At 38.6% G+C, this 18,353-nt stretch overlaps 1 protein-coding gene across 3 annotated transcripts in view; it reads right to left on the bottom strand.

Moving 5' to 3' along the window:
* The window catches only part of ZRANB1 (zinc finger RANBP2-type containing 1), a 56,279-nt gene that overhangs the window by 22,478 nt on the left and 15,448 nt on the right, over window positions 1-18,353 (bottom strand). For 2 of the 3 annotated variants that reach the window (XM_053584179.1, XM_053584180.1), the window contains one exon: window positions 17,427-18,277. In XM_053584179.1, the coding sequence (XP_053440154.1) occupies window positions 17,427-18,277 (851 nt within the window). Of the gene's footprint in view, window positions 1-545; window positions 668-17,426; window positions 18,278-18,353 lie in introns of those variants that run through there. The other variant, XM_053584181.1, reaches the window with a different exon arrangement.

Genomic DNA, 18,353 nt, shown 5'->3' with positions numbered 1-18,353 from the left:
TTCTCTTAATACTTTTTATGAAAATTTAACATGTTATATTTTCTGTCCCTTTCTCCTTTATGCTACAAAAGCAAATACGAGAACAGCTGAAGGCACTTTTAGAAGATTAAAATTATAAAACCTGCACATCATATGTTCAAAACTGACTAAATAAAAAGCACAATTAACTAAACAGGGACACAGAATAACAGAAAAGGAAAGTGCTGATACACTTTGAAAACACGAAGAGTGAATGAAAGCTATTACCTACAAAGTTAAACAAAACAAAAAAACCCTCAGATTGTTTTGTAAGCTGGGCCAGGAGTAGAGTTTAACATATTTTGAAAGCGCAGGTCAGTAACTCACTGGGAACTCACAGCTACTATGGAACTCCGTGGGTTAGAATATGGAGCTGGCTCATAAATGTTTAGAAAACAGACTTATTTTTTCCCCCATATATGGCACAGTTTTCAAAGTTTTGCCTTATTTTCCTTTATAACATAAAATAGTAATGGTAACTAACTTTGAAAAAAATGCCAAATGGTAAAAAAAAAGCCAGGACTTACCTGAGCTCACATGGGCCAGCTCAACACTACCCTGGAGTTCTATGGTAGCTGTGACATCACAGCATGGTTTATGCTGTGGGGTCAGGGTGGACCTGGAGTCAGCTGGCACAATTTCACGAACCCTTAAAGAGAAAAGTTAGTTTTAAGTGGTAATGTTCAGAACATCCTTTACCACGGTCAGTAGAAAGACTCAGATGTGGCTGGCTACAATTATCTTAAGATAACTTTCCTCTACCCAGAATTTAACTTAACTAATTTTGCATATTAAAAGGAAACACCAGCCAGTAATACTTTTCTTTATATTGTTACCATTTGGCTATAAGTTTAATCATGAACCAGGCTTGGATATTCACAGCAAATTCTTTAAATACTCAAGTATGAGTTGCTTTTTAAATAGAATAACTCCAACATTGTTAAGTGTATCTCAAAGTAGGCATAAACACAAGGACCATTTTCAGATATAGTTTGAGCATATCAAACAAATTACCTCCTAAGTTACACATGTCACATAATAACCAATAACAAGTTAAGATCTACCATTTCTATTCCTAACATAATGCTACAGAATAACCATTTTGAAAAACCAAAAGGAATGGAAAAATTGGAAATAAATTCTTAAAGTTAATCTATACTACATCAAGAGTAGCTTCTATCCAATTATCTATCTCACTGTCCGTTATTAAAACAATCTCTTTAGGAAAATAAAAGATTCAATGAGATAAGTCAAATAGTCTGATTAAGGCCTTTTATTTTATTTTATTTTTTTTGTAGAGACAGAGTCTCACTGTACCGCCCTCGGGTAGAGTGCCGTGGCGTCACACAGCTCACAGCAACCTCTAACTCTTGGGCTTACGCGATTCTCTTGCCTCAGCCTCCGGAGCAGCTGGGACTACAGGCGCCCGCCACAACGCCCAGCTATTTTTTTGCAGTTTGGCCAGGGCTGGGTTTGAACCCGCCACCCTCGGCATATGGGGCCGGCGCCCTACTCACTGAGCCACAAGCGCCGCCCGATTAAGGCCTTTTAAACAAATGATCTAAAAAGTTCAGAAAAACTGTGTCAAATATAGTTTATACATTAGAGCTCTTGACTCCTTTACTGCTTTGATCAGACTGTCAGCAACCCAACTGCTGTAGAAATATAAATCCCCAAAGTTATAAAAAACAAAAAAAAGAAAACCTGAACTTACACATTCATAAGAAAGAAGATCCTGCTGAGCAGGAACAATTACTTTGAAAGTATGATGGAAGGACTTAAAGAGATATGTCACAAAGTTATTTTGGGGACAAGTGATCAGAGATGAGGACAAATGTTAATGGCTTGAAAAAGATGAACATGAGTTCAAATTACAAAGGTCACTTAGAATACCACCAAAATATTCGACTAAGAGGAAATTATGCTTCTTAAATATCTAGGGTTCGAAAAATGTATTTTGAACTCATACATATGTAAAACAGTATATGTCAAAACCACACTCACCACTGAAATCAAGTCCAAAAGCATCTCTTACTTCAAAATAAAAATTTTATTTGCTATATTACCAAGTTATCCTTGCTTGCTCATAACCCTACAAGCATCCACATAAACTGAGTGGCAGAATTTGAAACCAAATTTTAGAATCTCAGAATTATACTATCTCAGTAGGCCTGGAAACACTTAATAATCTAGCCCACCTTCTTTCATAAGTAAGAAAACTAAAGTGTAAGTGAACATTTTAAAAGGTGATGTTAGAGAAGGAAAGATAATAGAGAAGGAAAGATAAAAGGAAAAACTTCATGACCTATCTTTTAAGTTTGCATTGATTATACTGTATTATACTGCATTTAACTATTCTAGACAAAAATACTGAATTAAATCAAAAAACCATCAAATTAGAAAAGATGTTAAAAAATAATCTAGTCCACCATGATAAGGTCTCCAGCTAGCAGCATAAAAACAAAGACCCTACAACCCCATAATTTGCCACTGCAAGACAAAGTTCACAGCTTCAGCAAAAATTCATAGCCCCACAAGCCACACATAATGGAATATTATTTGGTCTTAAAAAGAAAAAAAAAATTCTTACATAGGTCATAACATGCCTAACCTTGAAGACATTATGCAAGTTGCAAAAAAGACAAATACCATATGATTCCATTTACATGAGGTTTGTAGAAAGTAGAATGGTGGTTGTCAGGAGATGGAAGGTAGAAGAATGGGGAGTTAACGGGTACAGAGTTTCAGTTCTACAAAATGAAGACGGTTCCGAGATGGATGATGCTAGTAACAGTTGCATCTTAATACTCTTAATGCCATTAACATATATACATAAAAATGAGTAAAATATATTTTACTCATGTGATATGAGTAATATGTATATTTTAACTAAATTGTAAAAAAGAAGACAAAGATACAAGGACATTATTTAGAAGTATTTGAGGTGCTGCCTCAAATAATATCACCTATATAGTGTTCTCCCCTCCCTAAAAAAGATAAACATTTAAGTAGACTCTAATCACAAGGAAACCTACAAAGCCAAATTTAAGATCATTCTGCAAAACTAGACTCTTTGAAAATGTTAATGTCAGGCCAGGCGTAGCAGCTCACACTTGTAATGCTAGCATTCTGGGAGGTCAAGGCTGGTGGATTGCCTGAGCTCACAGGTTCGAGACCAGCCTGAGCCAAGAGCAATACTCCAACCTCTAAAAATAGCCAGGCAGGCAGATATGACAGGCACTTGTAGTCCCAGCTACTTGGGAGGTTGAGCCAGGAAGATCACTTAAGCCCAAGAGTTTGACGTTGCTGTGAGCTATTACGCCACAGCACTCTACTGAGGGTGACTCTGTCTCAAAAAAAAAAAAGAAAGAGGGTGGTGCCTGTAGCTCAAGGAGTAGGGCGCCGGTCCCATATGCCGGAGGTGGTGGGTTCAAACCTAGCCCCGGCCAAAAACCAAAAAAAAAAAAAAAAGTAAAAAAAAAAGAAAGAAAGAAAAATGTTGATGTCATGAAAAAATAAAAAAACAAAAAACATTAATGGATCTGCACTATCACAGATAAGAGGAGACTAATGAGAAAACAAACACGATGTACAATCCAGGGCTGGGGCCACAGTAATTACTGAAAATACTGGTAAAACTGAATATAGACTTTTTTTTTTTTGAGATGGAGTCTCATTATGTCACCCTCGGTAAGACTGCCCTGCCATCACAGCTCACAGCAACCTCTAACTCTTGGGCTTAAGCAATTCTTTTGCCTCAGCCTCCCAAGTAGCTAAGACTATAGGTGCCTGCCACAACGTCTGGCTATTTTTTGTTGTTGTTACAGTTGTTGTTGTAGAGCAGGCCCCGCCGGTTCAAACCCACCTGCCTCATTGTAGGTGGCTGGCACCCTAACCATTGAGCAACAGGCTCTAAGTCAAATATTACTTTCAGTATTAAATTTCCTGGATGAGGTTTGCAGAAGAATGGTGGTTGTCAGGAGATGGGAGGAGGAGGAATGGAGAGTTAATGGATACATTGTATGCTTATGAAGGAAAACTGTCCTTGTTCTTAGTAAATATATATTGAGGTATCCAGAGGCAAACATAGTAAATACATATTGAGGTATCATGATGTCTGTAGCTCTCAAATGGTTCAGAAAAGAATCTAAGTAAGGGACAGGGACACAAAATGTGACAAAGTACAAAATGGAAAATCTAGGTCAAAGGCATGTGTTGTTCAATGCTATTATTAGGCTTCTAACTTTTATACAGATTTTGAAATTTCTCATTATAAAAGACTGATGGGGAAAAAAGTGTTTGTCACTGCACAGGACTGGAGGTACAGAGGAAACTACTACACTGCTTTATAAACCCTTCATAGATTGTACTTGGGTTTTTTATTCATGTGCATAGTAAAACAAAATTTTTTAAATTAAAGTTATTTTATAGTTCAGACTGCAACAATTCTAGAATTGAATCACATCCTTTTATATATTTGATTTAAAAGATGCATCTGGATTTCATAATTCAGTATGTTCATTTAATACAGTACTTTTCTAAAAATGAAAGTCTCTTCTAAATCAGTGATGTATATTCAAATGTCAGCATCATATAATCAAGATCACCTGACATATTCCCTTTCTCAGCTTAAAAAGGCACCTTACTACTTGACAAGTGTGTGTAATCTAACATTTCTGAAAGCTATGAATTATGTCTTAGACATACTAAGGGGAAGCAGAATACTGCTGAGGTTCTATTTCTGCCATCACCACCACTTGCCTTAATAGATACACTCATTCCTGGAAGCTTTCTTTTTCTACTCCAGATGTCAGGAAGTTCTTTCAAATTCCAGACTAAACTGGTCAGCTCAGTTAACACTACAAAGATAAGGGGTGAAAAGTATATGTATGTGTTTCCTACAGATTAGAATCTTATTATTCCTGAAAACCCCCCTCAATTCACTTAAAAATCGTAACATAAAATGTTATTTTACATCCATTGTTCCAAAATCACAAGAAGAAATCTTGAAATTCTTGAAAAATAAGACAAAAACTACCTGAATACTTCTTTGAGTACTCAAAGTTACTCTTGGAGTAACTCAGTTATGGGCAGCGCCTGTGGCTCAGTGGCTAGGGTGTTAGCCCCATGTACCGAGGGTGGCAGGTTCAAACCCGGCCCTGGCCAAACTGCAACAAAAAAATAGCCGGGTGCTGTGGTGGGCACCTGTAGTCCCAGCTACTCGGGAGGCTGAGGCAAGAGAATCACCTAAGCCCAGGAGTTGGAGGTTGCTTTGAGCTGTGATGCCATTGCACTCTACTGAGGACAATAAAGTGAGACTCTGTCTGTACAAAAAAATAATAATAAATAAATAATCAGTTATTTATAATATAAACTACTTTGAGTAGGAAGTAAATCCACTATGAAGAATGTGTATGGAGGCCACATACTAAGGCTAGCACTCAGGGAGGTTGAGGCTCGTGGACTGCCTGAGCTCACTGGTTCGAGACCAGCCTGAGCCAAGAGAGAGACACCATCTCTAAAAATAGCCAGGTGTTGTGGCAGGCACCTGTAGTCCTAGCTACTTGGGAAGCTGAGGCAAGAGAATCACTTGAGCCCAAGAGTTTGAGGTTGCTGTGAGCTGTGACACCACCGTACTCTAGTGAAGGTGACATAGTGAGACTCTGTCCCAAAAAAAAAAAAAAAAAAAATGTATATGGAGTGAAAGATTCTGCAGTTTTCATAGTTACATACACATCCCACGTAAGAATAGCATACAGAGTTAACCAGGGACATACAAGGCAGTGACAGCAATCTAGCAGCTTACTTTCCTTTTATGGATACAGTGCCAAAGATTTGCTCGAGGAGTCTGTATATACTTTGGATTCCATTAAAAGCTTTTAATAGAACATTTTACGTAAAACCATTTTTGCTGGCTTTTTTAAGGGCAAATGGATAATTTTAAGTGTTGAAGACTCTGTATAAGACCCAAGACCTTTTCTCTGGCTCAATCTTGATACAAATGTAAAATAATGTATTATATTAAGAAAAGAGAGGGGCCACCAGTACACACTCAAGTGGTGGCTCACAACTGTAATCCCAGCACTTGGGAGGCCAAGGTGGATGGACTGCTTGAGCTCAAGACCAGCCCGATCAAGAGCGAGACCCCATTTCTAAAAAACAGCCTGGCGTTGTGGCAGGTACCTGTAGTCCCTGCTTCTCGGGAGGCTGAGGCAAGAGAATCACGTAAGCCCAAGAGTTGAGGTTGCTGTGAGCTGTGACACCAGGCCACTCTACCGAGAACAACAAATGAGACTCTTGTCTCGAAAATAAAAAAAAAAAAGGAATCAAAGAGTATGTTTCAGTAGAATACTCAGTCTGGCATCAATATAAAATTGAAGTTCATAATCTATTAAAAAATTACCATAACATAAATCAGAACAATTTCATTAGCTCCCCCTCTAAACTCGAAGAAGATCTCTAAAAATGACATATTAGAACACAGATCTGCAACTGAGCTACCAACACAGAAGTAATGATAACTGCAAAGCAATTGCATAGGGTGGGAAAGATTCTAAAGAATCTAAAGAAAGATTGTCCAAGCAGCTGCAGTGTATCAAACTGAAAATAAGCCAACATGAGCAACAGAAACAGAACAAATACTACAGAAACATCACACAAAAAGTCAAGTTCAAATAATGTGGCTTAATCATGGAATGCTGTAAAATATTAGCAAGTGACACATTACCTTGGGACATAGCGATCAGCTTCATATAGGCATATTTATGTTGCTGACTTGAAAAAAGGCAGAACTGAAATCATCAATACTCATGCATCAAACAAACAGTACTCTTTTCAACCCTACCTATCAGAAAAAATACACATCTCTGTCAAGAAAGAGAAAACAACATGGCTTCATCTCAGGCAGTAAGTCAGCCTCTCCAAACCTCAACATACTCTTTCATTTTTAACAATGACTCTTAACTCCTCTAGAATTGGTAAAAGTAAAAATTTTCTGAAATTTATCAAACTAAGCTACTTGTAAAAACAGCAAAACCAAAAAACCCCTCCAAAACCTATTTGTATTATTAATTTTCTATTGCCATTCTAATAAATTCAAGATGTCAGAAGTTCCATACCAGCCTTTCGGACCTAAAATCCAGATGCAGGCGGGGCTGCGCTCCTTCCTGAGGCCTGGGGGGAGGGAGGGTCTTAACTTTTCTCTGAGAGGCTGCCTACATCCCTTAACTCAGGGTCCTGCATCATTTAGCTCTCTGCTTCTCCATTTTCACATCTCCTCCTGTGACCCTCTGTGGTCTCCCATCCATCTTGTAATTACATTGCTCACCTGGATAATACTTCCATTTCAGAATCCTTAATTTAATGACATCTGCAAAATCTCTTTTGTCGCATGAAGTATAAACAGTCTGAAGAAATAATGACCACAGAGGAAGCTAAGTGCAAGGCCTGGGAAGGAACATTAACCAGGCTTACCTACCACTCAACAGTCAACTCATAGATTTAACAGGGCATACTCACAGATTCTGGGTATTGAGGATATGGACACTGGGGGCAGGAATGTCATGTAAATCATAAAAAGCTGAGGGAGAGACAGACCTGTAAGAAAGTTCTAGGCGGACGGCACCGGTGGCTCAGTGAGCAGGGCCCCGGCCCCATATATGGAGGGTGGTTCAAACCCGGCCCCGGCCAAACTGCAACAACAACAACAAAAATAGCCGGGCGTTGTGGCGGGCGCCTGTAGTCCCAGCTACTCTGGAGGCTGAGGCAGGAGAATCACCTAGGCCCAGGAGTCGGAGGTTGCTGTGAGCTGTGTGACGCCACGGCACTCTACCGAGGGCGAAAAAGTGAAACTCTGTCTCTACAAAAAAAAAAAAAAAAAAGAAAGTTCTAGGCAAGTAAAAAATGCAAATTTGGATGCTGTCATTTAAATCATTAATAGTGTTTTTCAAAATACCTAATATTTTGTGCTTTCAGGTCTTTGATAAATTATCTCCACGTAAAGCATATAATAATTGTTAAAGCCAAGAATTACTGAACTAGAGAATAGAAACTTACTATTTTTTCTTGATCACAATCCTTTGTATTCCCCAAGTTTCCTCAAAAGTCAGCCCAAATGTCTTAAATGGGTAAAATCACCACTGTATCCAATGTCAGGATTTCCTTTTTTGTTCTGACATGGTCATTTTCTTGGTATAAATCACCTTCTAATCATCCCAATTCAAAGGAATATAATCTCTCAAAAACTGATCTAAATGACTTTTTCTTCCAAGTTAATTTTATTTAGATTATTGTACAACACCCCTTTCATTTGACCAAACATATATTTCAAAACTAAGGAATAAAAATAAAATAGAAAATTACATTTAGCAAGTTTTGTTTTCCCACAGAAAAAGAACACTAATCTTAATCAATTAGGTTTACCTCCCTAAGAAGAACTTGTCAAATGGCAAATGTCCGTCCATACACACAATTCTTTTTTTGTTATTTGCGTTTATTTGATGTTGCATCTATTCCCGTGCCATAGTTTTTGTTTCTTCAATTTCTTCTGGGATATCTTTTTCTTCTATGCTACCTCCTCTTCTAGTTTGGGAACAATCTGTTCCTTTTCAGTAAGGATCATCTCAATGTGGCAGGGGAGCTCCTGGATGGGTTAATGTGACCATGAGCTCTGTAAGTTCGGTGACGCATCTTGGGTGCTTTGTTCACTTGGATATGCTCAATGACCAGAGAATCTACATCTAAACCCTTAAGTTCAGCATTACTCTCTGCATTTTTAAGCATATGCAGCAAAAATTCAGCACTCATTTTGGGCCACCAACCCTGTGTCCAGCCCCACTGTTTGGCCTGGGCACACCTACCAACTCCACCACTGTAAAGTCGGAATGATACACATTGTTTCTTTAAGGTGACATCCTTCAGATACTTGGTGGCTTTTTGTATATGCATAGCCTTGATGGCCTGGGCAGTTTCACATGTGTTGTGTTTTTTTTTTTTTTTCACATGTGTTCTTAAAGTGAATACGAAGATTTGAGCCTCATTACTTGCATGACTTTGTGGGGTTTTCTGGGTCAAGTGAATAGCGAACTATTTTCACAGATCACCTCAGGCCGCTTAGGGGAAGAGGAAGCCATACACACAATTCTTAATACCAAAACCAAAATAAGTTGAAAAGAATACCTTATAATAGACCCAATGTTAATTTTTGTTAAAATGAACAAAATGTTAGTGAAACCAAATAGGCATGTTTTTTTATAATACCATCCAGGTTTTATATATTTCTACAGTTACACCTGGCACGCTACAGTGAATAGGTATCATATTCTATTATAGTATACAGTTTTCTAGCACGGAAGCCAAATACAACTGGCATCAATATGAACAATGCCTTAAATACTGATTTTAAGCACAAATTACAAGAAAAAGGAATATGTTATATAAAATATAACAAAATTTTTGCAAAGAACTTGACAGAAAAGGTTAATAACAATATATTTTCTATGTTTTAAAAATCATCTAAACTGTTGGACATACCAAGATTTTGAAAGTACAAGGTGTCCCAAAAGTAACCCTTAAAAATCGCAAAACATAGGAAAATGGGAAATTGTAGCTACATGTACCTTTATTTACAAAACATTCATTACAAAATTGCAGGGAGAATGGGGACCAAAGATTCCATTCTTGGCACCCCCAGAAAAAGGGAAAAACAGAAATAAGCTGAGCAAGGTGGAATAAAATCAGTTTAGCTAGCTTACTTTTAAACCAGCAGCTAAATCACTTATCTGAGCAGGTCCTGCTTTTATCAGAAGCCTAGATTGAAAGTGATACAGCTTGTAAATACCCCTGATGGGTCTGTAAACATTCCGAAGAAATAATGACCACAGAGGAAGCTAAGTGCAAGGCCTGGGAAGGAACATTAACCAGGCTTACCCCTGCTCACTCAACAGTCAAAGCAAATGCCCATTGTGGGGATTTGTATTATGGCCAGGGCAGAGATCCAGGAAATAGCTCAAGCCCTGAAATATAGGCAGGAGGGCTTGTACCCTAATCACAGAGGTAAACGCCTTCAGGTAGAGATTAGAAGAAAATTCTTCTCTTCCACAGATTCTTCAGAGGAGCCTGACACCGTGTCTGCTCCACAAAGAACTAGAGGAGATTAACCTTCCCCAAGGAATCTGTATGCATGTCCACAGACAGGAAGGAGGTTGCCCCCACACAAGGCTCCAGTTTCAGGTATCTCAAGGCTGCTCAGACCCTTAAAGTCAATAATTATAGATAGAATAAGAACCAACATGCTTAGTCAGAGAAACTAAGGGAATGTTTTTGTTCCCTTCCTCAGCTTACCCTCTGGATTAAATGAGAAAATAGCCTTCAATAAAAGCTGAGTGGAACACTCAGGGCCACTCACTGGAACCCCACAAGCTAGCAGTGGTCCCCTGTGTTCCCACCCTTGAAAACTCTTATTCTGTGTGTCCATTTTATCTCTCGCCTTCGCTGCTTTTAACTTTATTTTTGATCACTGCCAGTTCCACAGGTCTTAAATGACCCTAACTCCCAGGGTAGGACCCCAGTCCAAAATTTTGTAAGAGGTGGCCAACACATACAGAATATTCTGTAAAATTTTATAATGAATATTCTGTAAATAAAGATACATTTAGCTACAATTTCCTGTTTTCCTATGTATGGCAGTGACTTTAGGTGCACCATGTGTAACAAATTTTGCTCAGGAATAATCATCACAATCCTCCGGATCCCATTTCAGGCCTGCTACTAAATAAACGTGCATCCACATACACAACTCTTAATACCATATGCAAAAGTCAGTGATTCTCAACAGCGTACACCACTCCACAATGCAGGTCACCCTGAAGATCTGGAGCACCAGGAGGCATTACTGATTCATACATTCTCTACAGTGAAAGTTGCTCACACCACTGCTATTCAGTATGGGCAAATGAACATTTCAGCATAAAAATTCCAGTTTCAACATGTACTTCTAAGTTTAATCATTTTCCCTACACGTTCATCACCCCCATAAAATCTCACCTCCTTCCATCTTCATTGGCAGGACTGGACAAAGCTAAAAATAAGAAAGATGCAGCTAGTGTTTAAGCAGCAAGACAAAATGCCTATTAGAAAGCAGTGGGTCCAGGGACAAATGAATAAAACATCTTCAAGATTTTATTTCATAAGCCAGGTGTAGTGGCTCATGCCTGTAATCCTAGCACTCTGGGAGGATCACCTGAACTCAGGAGATCGAGAGCAGCCTAAGCAAGAGTCAGACCTCATCTTAACCAAAAAGAGAAAAATTAGCCACGTGTTGTGATGGGTACCTGTACTACCAGCTACTCGGGAGGCTGAGGCAGGAGGACTGCTTGAGCCCAGGAGTTTGAGGCTGCTGTGAGCTATGATGCCACTGTACTCCACCCAAGGTGACAGTGTTGAGACTCTGCCTCAAAAAACAAAAATTTAAACTAGTTGTGCATTGTGGCAGGCACTTGTAGTCTCAGTTACTCAGGAGGCTGAAACAAAAAGCTCTCTTGAGCCCAAGAGTTTGAGGGTGCTGTGAGCTATGATGCCACAGCACTCTACCAAGGGCAACTGAGAACTGTCTCAAAAAAAATTTTTTTTTATTTGATAGAACTCTAGGTACAGTAAACACAAAGAATGATTTTTTTGAAATCAACTACAAGTAGGAAGATAAAGAAATTAAAGGTAAAGAAACCTGACTCCAGATTGTACATCATTAGGTGATAAACTGAAGCTTCCCAACCCTGTCCAATAGGACCCTATCATACCCCTGGCAACCAGGGAAAGTAGAGTTGGCTCCACTGGCGTAAGCCCCAGATAGTCTGTAAAGTAAAAAATACACTTCTGTATTTCTGTAAATACAGAAAGCTGAGAAGGCAGCAAAGAATCTACAAATTCAGGAAAGGAGTAGAATATAGGTCAATTAAAAAAAAAAAAAAATATATATATATATATGTTTGTTCATTCATTGATTTAAAAACATATGACTGCCTGGTATAGAAGTAGCAGGTGCTGCTCTACATACTAAGATGCATCTGTGAACAAAACTTAAAATTCCTGGCCTTCGTGAAGCTTAAATTCTAAGGGAGAGAGACAGGTGATAAAGGACATAACTAAATATTTTTATTATAAGGTAACATAGTTATGATGAAAATTAAAGATGGAGGCAGGGATAGTGGACAGGGTTAAAACTTGTCAGGGACAGGTAGCATTTGAGAAACTGAGGGAGGTAATTTAGCAAATTCTGCAATCACCAGAGCACAACTAGGCAGATGAGACAATAAGGCTTGTTTACACAAAAGTGGCTGGAGTAAAATGGAGCCTGAGGAGGACAGATGATGAGTTCAGAGGTGAAAAATATACAATTAATACCTTGACACCATAGGGGTTAGGAGCACCAACCCTGTGCAGCTGAATATCTGCATATAACTTGACTCCCCAAAACTTGACTACTAATATCCTACTACTGACCAGAAGCCTTACCAAAAACATAAGCAATTTTTTTTTTTTGTAGAGACAGAGTCTCACTTTATGGCCCTCGGTAGAGTGCCGTGGCCTCACACAGCTCACAGCAACCTCCAACTCCTGGGCTTCAGCGATTCTCTTGCCTCAGCCTCCCAAGTAGCTGGGACTACAGGCGCCTGCCACAACACCCGGCTATTTTTTGGTTGCAGTTCAGCCGGGGCCGGGTTTGAACCCGTCACCCTCAGTATATGGGGCCGCGCCTTACCCACTGAGCCACAGGTGCCGCCCAAAACATAAGCAATTAACACATAGTTTGTACGTAGTATACATACTATACACTGTATTCCTACAATAAACGAGAGAAGATATTACTAAGAAAAACATAAGAGACAACATACATTATGCAATAAGCATGACTAGATCATGGTAACAGACTTCAACCTCACCATCTTATGCTGAGGAGGACGAGAAGAGAAAGGGTTGGTCCTCCGGTTTTAGAGGTGGCAGAACAGCAGTATACAGGTGAACCCACATAGTTCAAACATGCAGTGTTGAAGGGTGAACTATATATGGGAGAGGGGGGAGTACAGGACACAAAGTATATGAAAAGTGTTCTTGAGGATGAAGGAACTAAGCAAATTTCACCCCAAAATATGATTCCTTGGTATAAAGATTATTTTGAATTAAAGGCTGTTCATAATCAGGGAACTTTGCAGGAAGACTCTTCTATCTACCTAAAGCCCTAAAGGGCTTCTAGACTCTCCTTATCACATGCTAATAGACCTGTGATAAGGTCATTTGAAGCACAATACCTGTCTCTCAGGTTAATTCACAAATCAATCTGTTTCCCCTTCATCTCCCCTCCATCCCCCCTAGCAGCCACTTACTACACCCATGCTTTCCAGTTTCTCTCCCTCCCTCCCTTCTAAAAGGCATCTTTAAAAGCCACTCACTACCACTGGGACTTCGGGAAATCATTGTTGTGGTTCCCCCATGCACATGGTATTTGGAAATAAATCTTTCTCTTATTAATCTACCGTAACTGTGAGTTGATCTTTTCAGCAAACCAACCTAGGGGAAAAAGGCAAGTTTCCCTGGAACCCCAACAAGGGACTCTGGCTTTTACTCCAAGTGACACAGGCAATCACTAGAAGGTTCTGAGCTGAGTTTTTTTTTTAAACAGTAGTTCCTATGTTGAGAGCAGAATGTAAAAGGAGATCACGTTTGGACCAGGGTCATGATGATGTGTGGTCAGATTCTGGATATGTTTTCAAGGTAGAGCCACCATCAGGATCTGAAGGCAAATAGCAGAATCCAGGATAACCAAGGCGTAATGGAGCAATGAATTTGTCATCAACTACGATAAGACTGTAAGTGAACAAATTTAAGCGAGAGACTGCTTGTTCACTTTTAGCCTCACTGAGTTTGAAATGAGTTTGAGATATTAGACACTCAAGGGGAGATGTTGAACAGGTAGCTGGATTTACAAGTCTAGGACTCAGGAATACAAGTTATAGCACAGATTTAATTTGGTGTTCTTATCTGACCTTGGGTCTTTCCAAGGGATCAATATGAAGTCAAAAATTGAAATGCAATGTCACAGGACAATAGATTCACAGTACAACAGCAGAACAAAAGCAGGATCGTGCCTGCCCTATTCTCTGGGCACCTTGTTGTCTGCCCAGTGAGAAAGGCAGTCTATGGTGAGTGCTGACAACATCCCTGAAAATACCTGGCACTGGCACCAACTGAAGACAATTCCAAATACAAATGCATATTTAAATTCATATCCTTGATCTTACCACCCAGACTCCTACTCCCAGGTTCTACTTTTACTGATGTCAGATTTTGGCACTGTCATCTGCAACATCCTCTCGCCACGTAACATAATTTGACTTTTATGAAACTTACACCTAATGGTTATGTAAAGATATTTACTCAATACTGTTTATGATTCAGTTTACTTTTCTTTCTCAATAACTGACTCTTCCTCATTCTTATTTTAATCAGCTACAAAGCTGGCTTAAGGTTGAAATGTATTACAATTTTAAATGGGAAAGTCTCACATTTTATACTCAGTGTACATTTTATGCTTAGAGTACATACTCGGAAGTTTTTTTATGATTTTTAAAACACTTAACATCAATAATGTATCATATCTAATGAAATCTGGGGAACAGGCAGAAAGGAGGAAATAAAGAGTAATTTTCAGTGTATATATAGTTTTCTGTTAGTCTTATTAAGGTTTTCTTTTTCCTTTTAAACAAAAACCAATGTAAACAGGTAAAAAAAGTTCTTAACATATTTCAGCGATGCTTCCAAATAAAGATATGGGTGCCTAAGATACCAGTCAATAGGCTTTTCTATACCAGTTCAAAAGCATACTGTGCAGTTGACAGTCAGAAATTTTTGCTAATATGAAAGACATTAATTAATACACATTACAAAGAATCAAAGAACCTTTGCCCTAAGAATCTAGAAACTCTGGGGTGAGAAAAGCAACTTAATGACAAAGAAAGTGCCTTGTAAATGAAACAAGCCCTGCTTTTGGAGTTATAGTTTCACCTTTAAAATGAATTCACACCTATTAAAATGCAAAGAGTACAGGATGGCTAATCAAAAAACTAAGGCTATGTGTAAAGAAATAAAAGACAGGATGAAGAAGAAATAATAGCCAGAAAGACAAACATGATGATTGTTCTAACTTGTGTGTTTCAAGGAGAAAAAATATTTCAAAAGCAACAGTTCTTATCCTAGAATCTAGGGACTTGAAGAAACAATGAACTCCACATTCCTAAAGGATTCTATGGCCTCAAGAAAAGAATGGAAACAATGAAGTTTACTTTATTTCCATCTGTAAACCTACAAGTACCCATAACATCACTTTGTGGTAAAAGTATGTATAGTACACTATTACCTGCAAAAAGTGATTTGAAGAGTGCCCCAAGGGCATACCATAAAAGTAATTAGAGGAAATCACATCTAACACAAAAGGTCATATAAGATGCCATTTATGTAAAATATCCAGAATTGGTGGGTAACAGGATTGATGAGGGTGGTAACTGCTTAAGGTGTGCAGAGTTTCTTTCTTGGGTGATAAAAATGTTTTAGAACTAGACAGAGGTGGTAGTTGCACAACACTGTGAATGCACTAAATGTCAATGAGTTGTTCACTCTCAAAATGGGTGAATTTTATGTTATTATGAATTTGATCTCAATTAAAAAACTAATAATAGGGGCGGCACCTGTGGCTCAAAGGGGTAGGGTGCTGGCCCCATATGCCGGAGGTGGTGGGTTCAAACCCAGCCCCGGCCAAGAACTGCAAAAAACAAAAACCTAATAATACTGAGGCAAGAGAGTCACTTAAGCCCAAGAGTTTGAGGTTGCTGTGAGCTGTGACACCACAGCACTCTACCGCGGGCGACATAGTGAGACTCTGTTCCCGAAATAAATAAATAAATAAAAGAAAAAACTAATAATAAATCCTTTTTATATCTCCTGTTTAAATTCTAAATACATATATACATATATGTGTGTGTGTACATATTCCCCCAAGTGGAGGGGTAGGAAATCAGTGGGATAAAGTGAAACAACACAGACAGCAGAAGATGGCTCAGTATGTTTTCATCCTTAGTCCTCACTGTGTCTGGAGGTCAGAAGGGTTCAACTGCTGGGATGGTCTTTTTTGCCAAGACAAAACTAAAAGAAAAAACTCAAGATTTCTTGAAATTGCTTCTTAGAACTTACAGATTCCTACAGCTATGTCTTCCATATTCTTTGGGCTATTACCAGGGTTATAAACAAAAGAAATTAGTACTGGGGTAAAATACAGCTAAGCCATGCATAAGGCTTAGCTATTGTCCCACACAAAGTTTCACCTTAGCAATCACTCAAACTTTACAAAACTGAATGTCAAAGTAAGCACTCTATCCAAATAATTTAAACAATGAAATTCAAACATCTAACTCTATTCAGATTTTTAAAATATTAAAGAGTCAAATCACTACTTTTGTGAATTAAATCATAATTAACACATAAGGTCAATAACTACAGAAAAATCCAGCTCTCGTATGTCCCCGTCTTTTACCAGCTCTGAGCTGGGACCAATATTCACAATTTCCTTAGGAAAGCACTAAAAACACAATACATATGAATCATTATTTGAAATATGGAATCAGCTGGCTACATGTAATCAGTTTCAAAAAGTTTGCAAATATTTAATACATGACATTTATGTTAAATTAATATCTTGAATAGTTATGTTCAAGGTCAATATTATGTTTGTTCAACTTCTTGGAGTCACACATTTTTGTGATATTTTTAACATCTGACTAAAGCTTCCATCATCACAAGATGCTCACACTGTTTACAAACACTCGAAAACAGCAGCTGGTGTTCCTCAGTCACATCTTGTCACAATAAATAGAGTGGCAGTTTTAGACTCCAGGTATATATTTGCTACTGATCCTAAGAACTTTGCTTTAACTTAAAAGATTCTTCCCCTTAGTGATGGACAGACACATACACAATTAAAAATAGGCAATTTAGTACAAAGTTATGACCAAGGTCACAAAACAGAGATTTGTATACATGCATACTTGAGAGTACAGCTATCACGCCGAATGAACTAAATGTTAAATATTGATCCACCTTGTTTATATCTCATTGTCATTTGTATCTTTTTTTTTTTTAAGATGGAGTCTCCCTGTATCAGTCAGGCTGGAGTGCAGTGGCTAATCACAGGCAAAAGCAGCAGCACCACAGCTTTGAATTCTAGGCCCCAACAGATCCGTTTTGCCTTAGCTTCCCAAGTAGCTGAGACTATATAGGAACACATTACTGAGGGGAGCTCTTTTACATGCCATGTTTAATACCTTCCCTATCCCATTCAAAAAATGCAGAAAACAGAAACTTACCCACACAAGCATTGAGAAACAGCCAATCAGTCTTTTTCATCCTGTTTTTAATTTGCTTTAGTTTTTTGAAGTCCACTTCAAGTTCCTCCTTGCTGCCAACAGCACCAGCCAATTCAATCCTCTGAAAATCCATTTTCACTTCAGAGTCCCGTTTTGTAGTAGGAGGTGATCTCCGCTGGCTATTACCACTACTGCAACTTCCCCTCCATCGAGCTCTGTCTTGCTCATTTATTATTGAAGAAGCCTCTTCAGTTTCTGCCAACTCTATTGCTTCAATATTATTAGGTCTGGGATGATCACAAACAACACATTTTTTAGCCTTGGCCCAGTTTTCATATGTGCAAATAGAACAAGTCCAGTGCTGGGTCCTTGCATTCAGTTTATTTCTATCATTATATTCCTCACAAGGATCAACAGAAAAAGCAACTGGTCTTGAGCCAGACCCTGAGGACTGAGGAGATTCCGTGGGACTCCTGGTCCTACGCTGGGATAAGCACTGGGTACATCTGATTGCTCTTGGCCAGTTTAAATATGTACACATATGGCATGACCATTTATTTGCATTTTCCATGCTGTACGAAGATTTAACCCGTGGTCTTGCACTAGAGTCTGGACATATCAAGGGACTACTTCCTCCTTCGGTGCTAGAAGGATCCCAATCTCTACCAACATCACTTGAACCACTTTTAAATGGATCTTCTGTAATTATTGTTCCACTAGGTCTTTGGGCACGACACATAGTACACTTGATTGCAGACGGCCAGTTTTCATACGTACAATATTCACAAGCCCACTTAATTCCACGTTCTGACATTGTGCACTTCTTGAAGTGAGTTATGTCAGGCAGGAAGCTATAAATAATTAGGACATGGTTATTAAAATAATGACTACATAATTCTACCTACAAATACATGCCTCCCAAAAAAA

The sequence above is a fragment of the Nycticebus coucang genome, chromosome 3, assembly GCF_027406575.1.
Source record: "Nycticebus coucang isolate mNycCou1 chromosome 3, mNycCou1.pri, whole genome shotgun sequence".
Lineage (NCBI taxonomy): Eukaryota > Metazoa > Chordata > Mammalia > Primates > Lorisidae > Nycticebus > Nycticebus coucang.
Note: the sequence above shows the minus strand (reverse complement) of the source record. Positions and strands in the feature narration are given on the sequence as shown.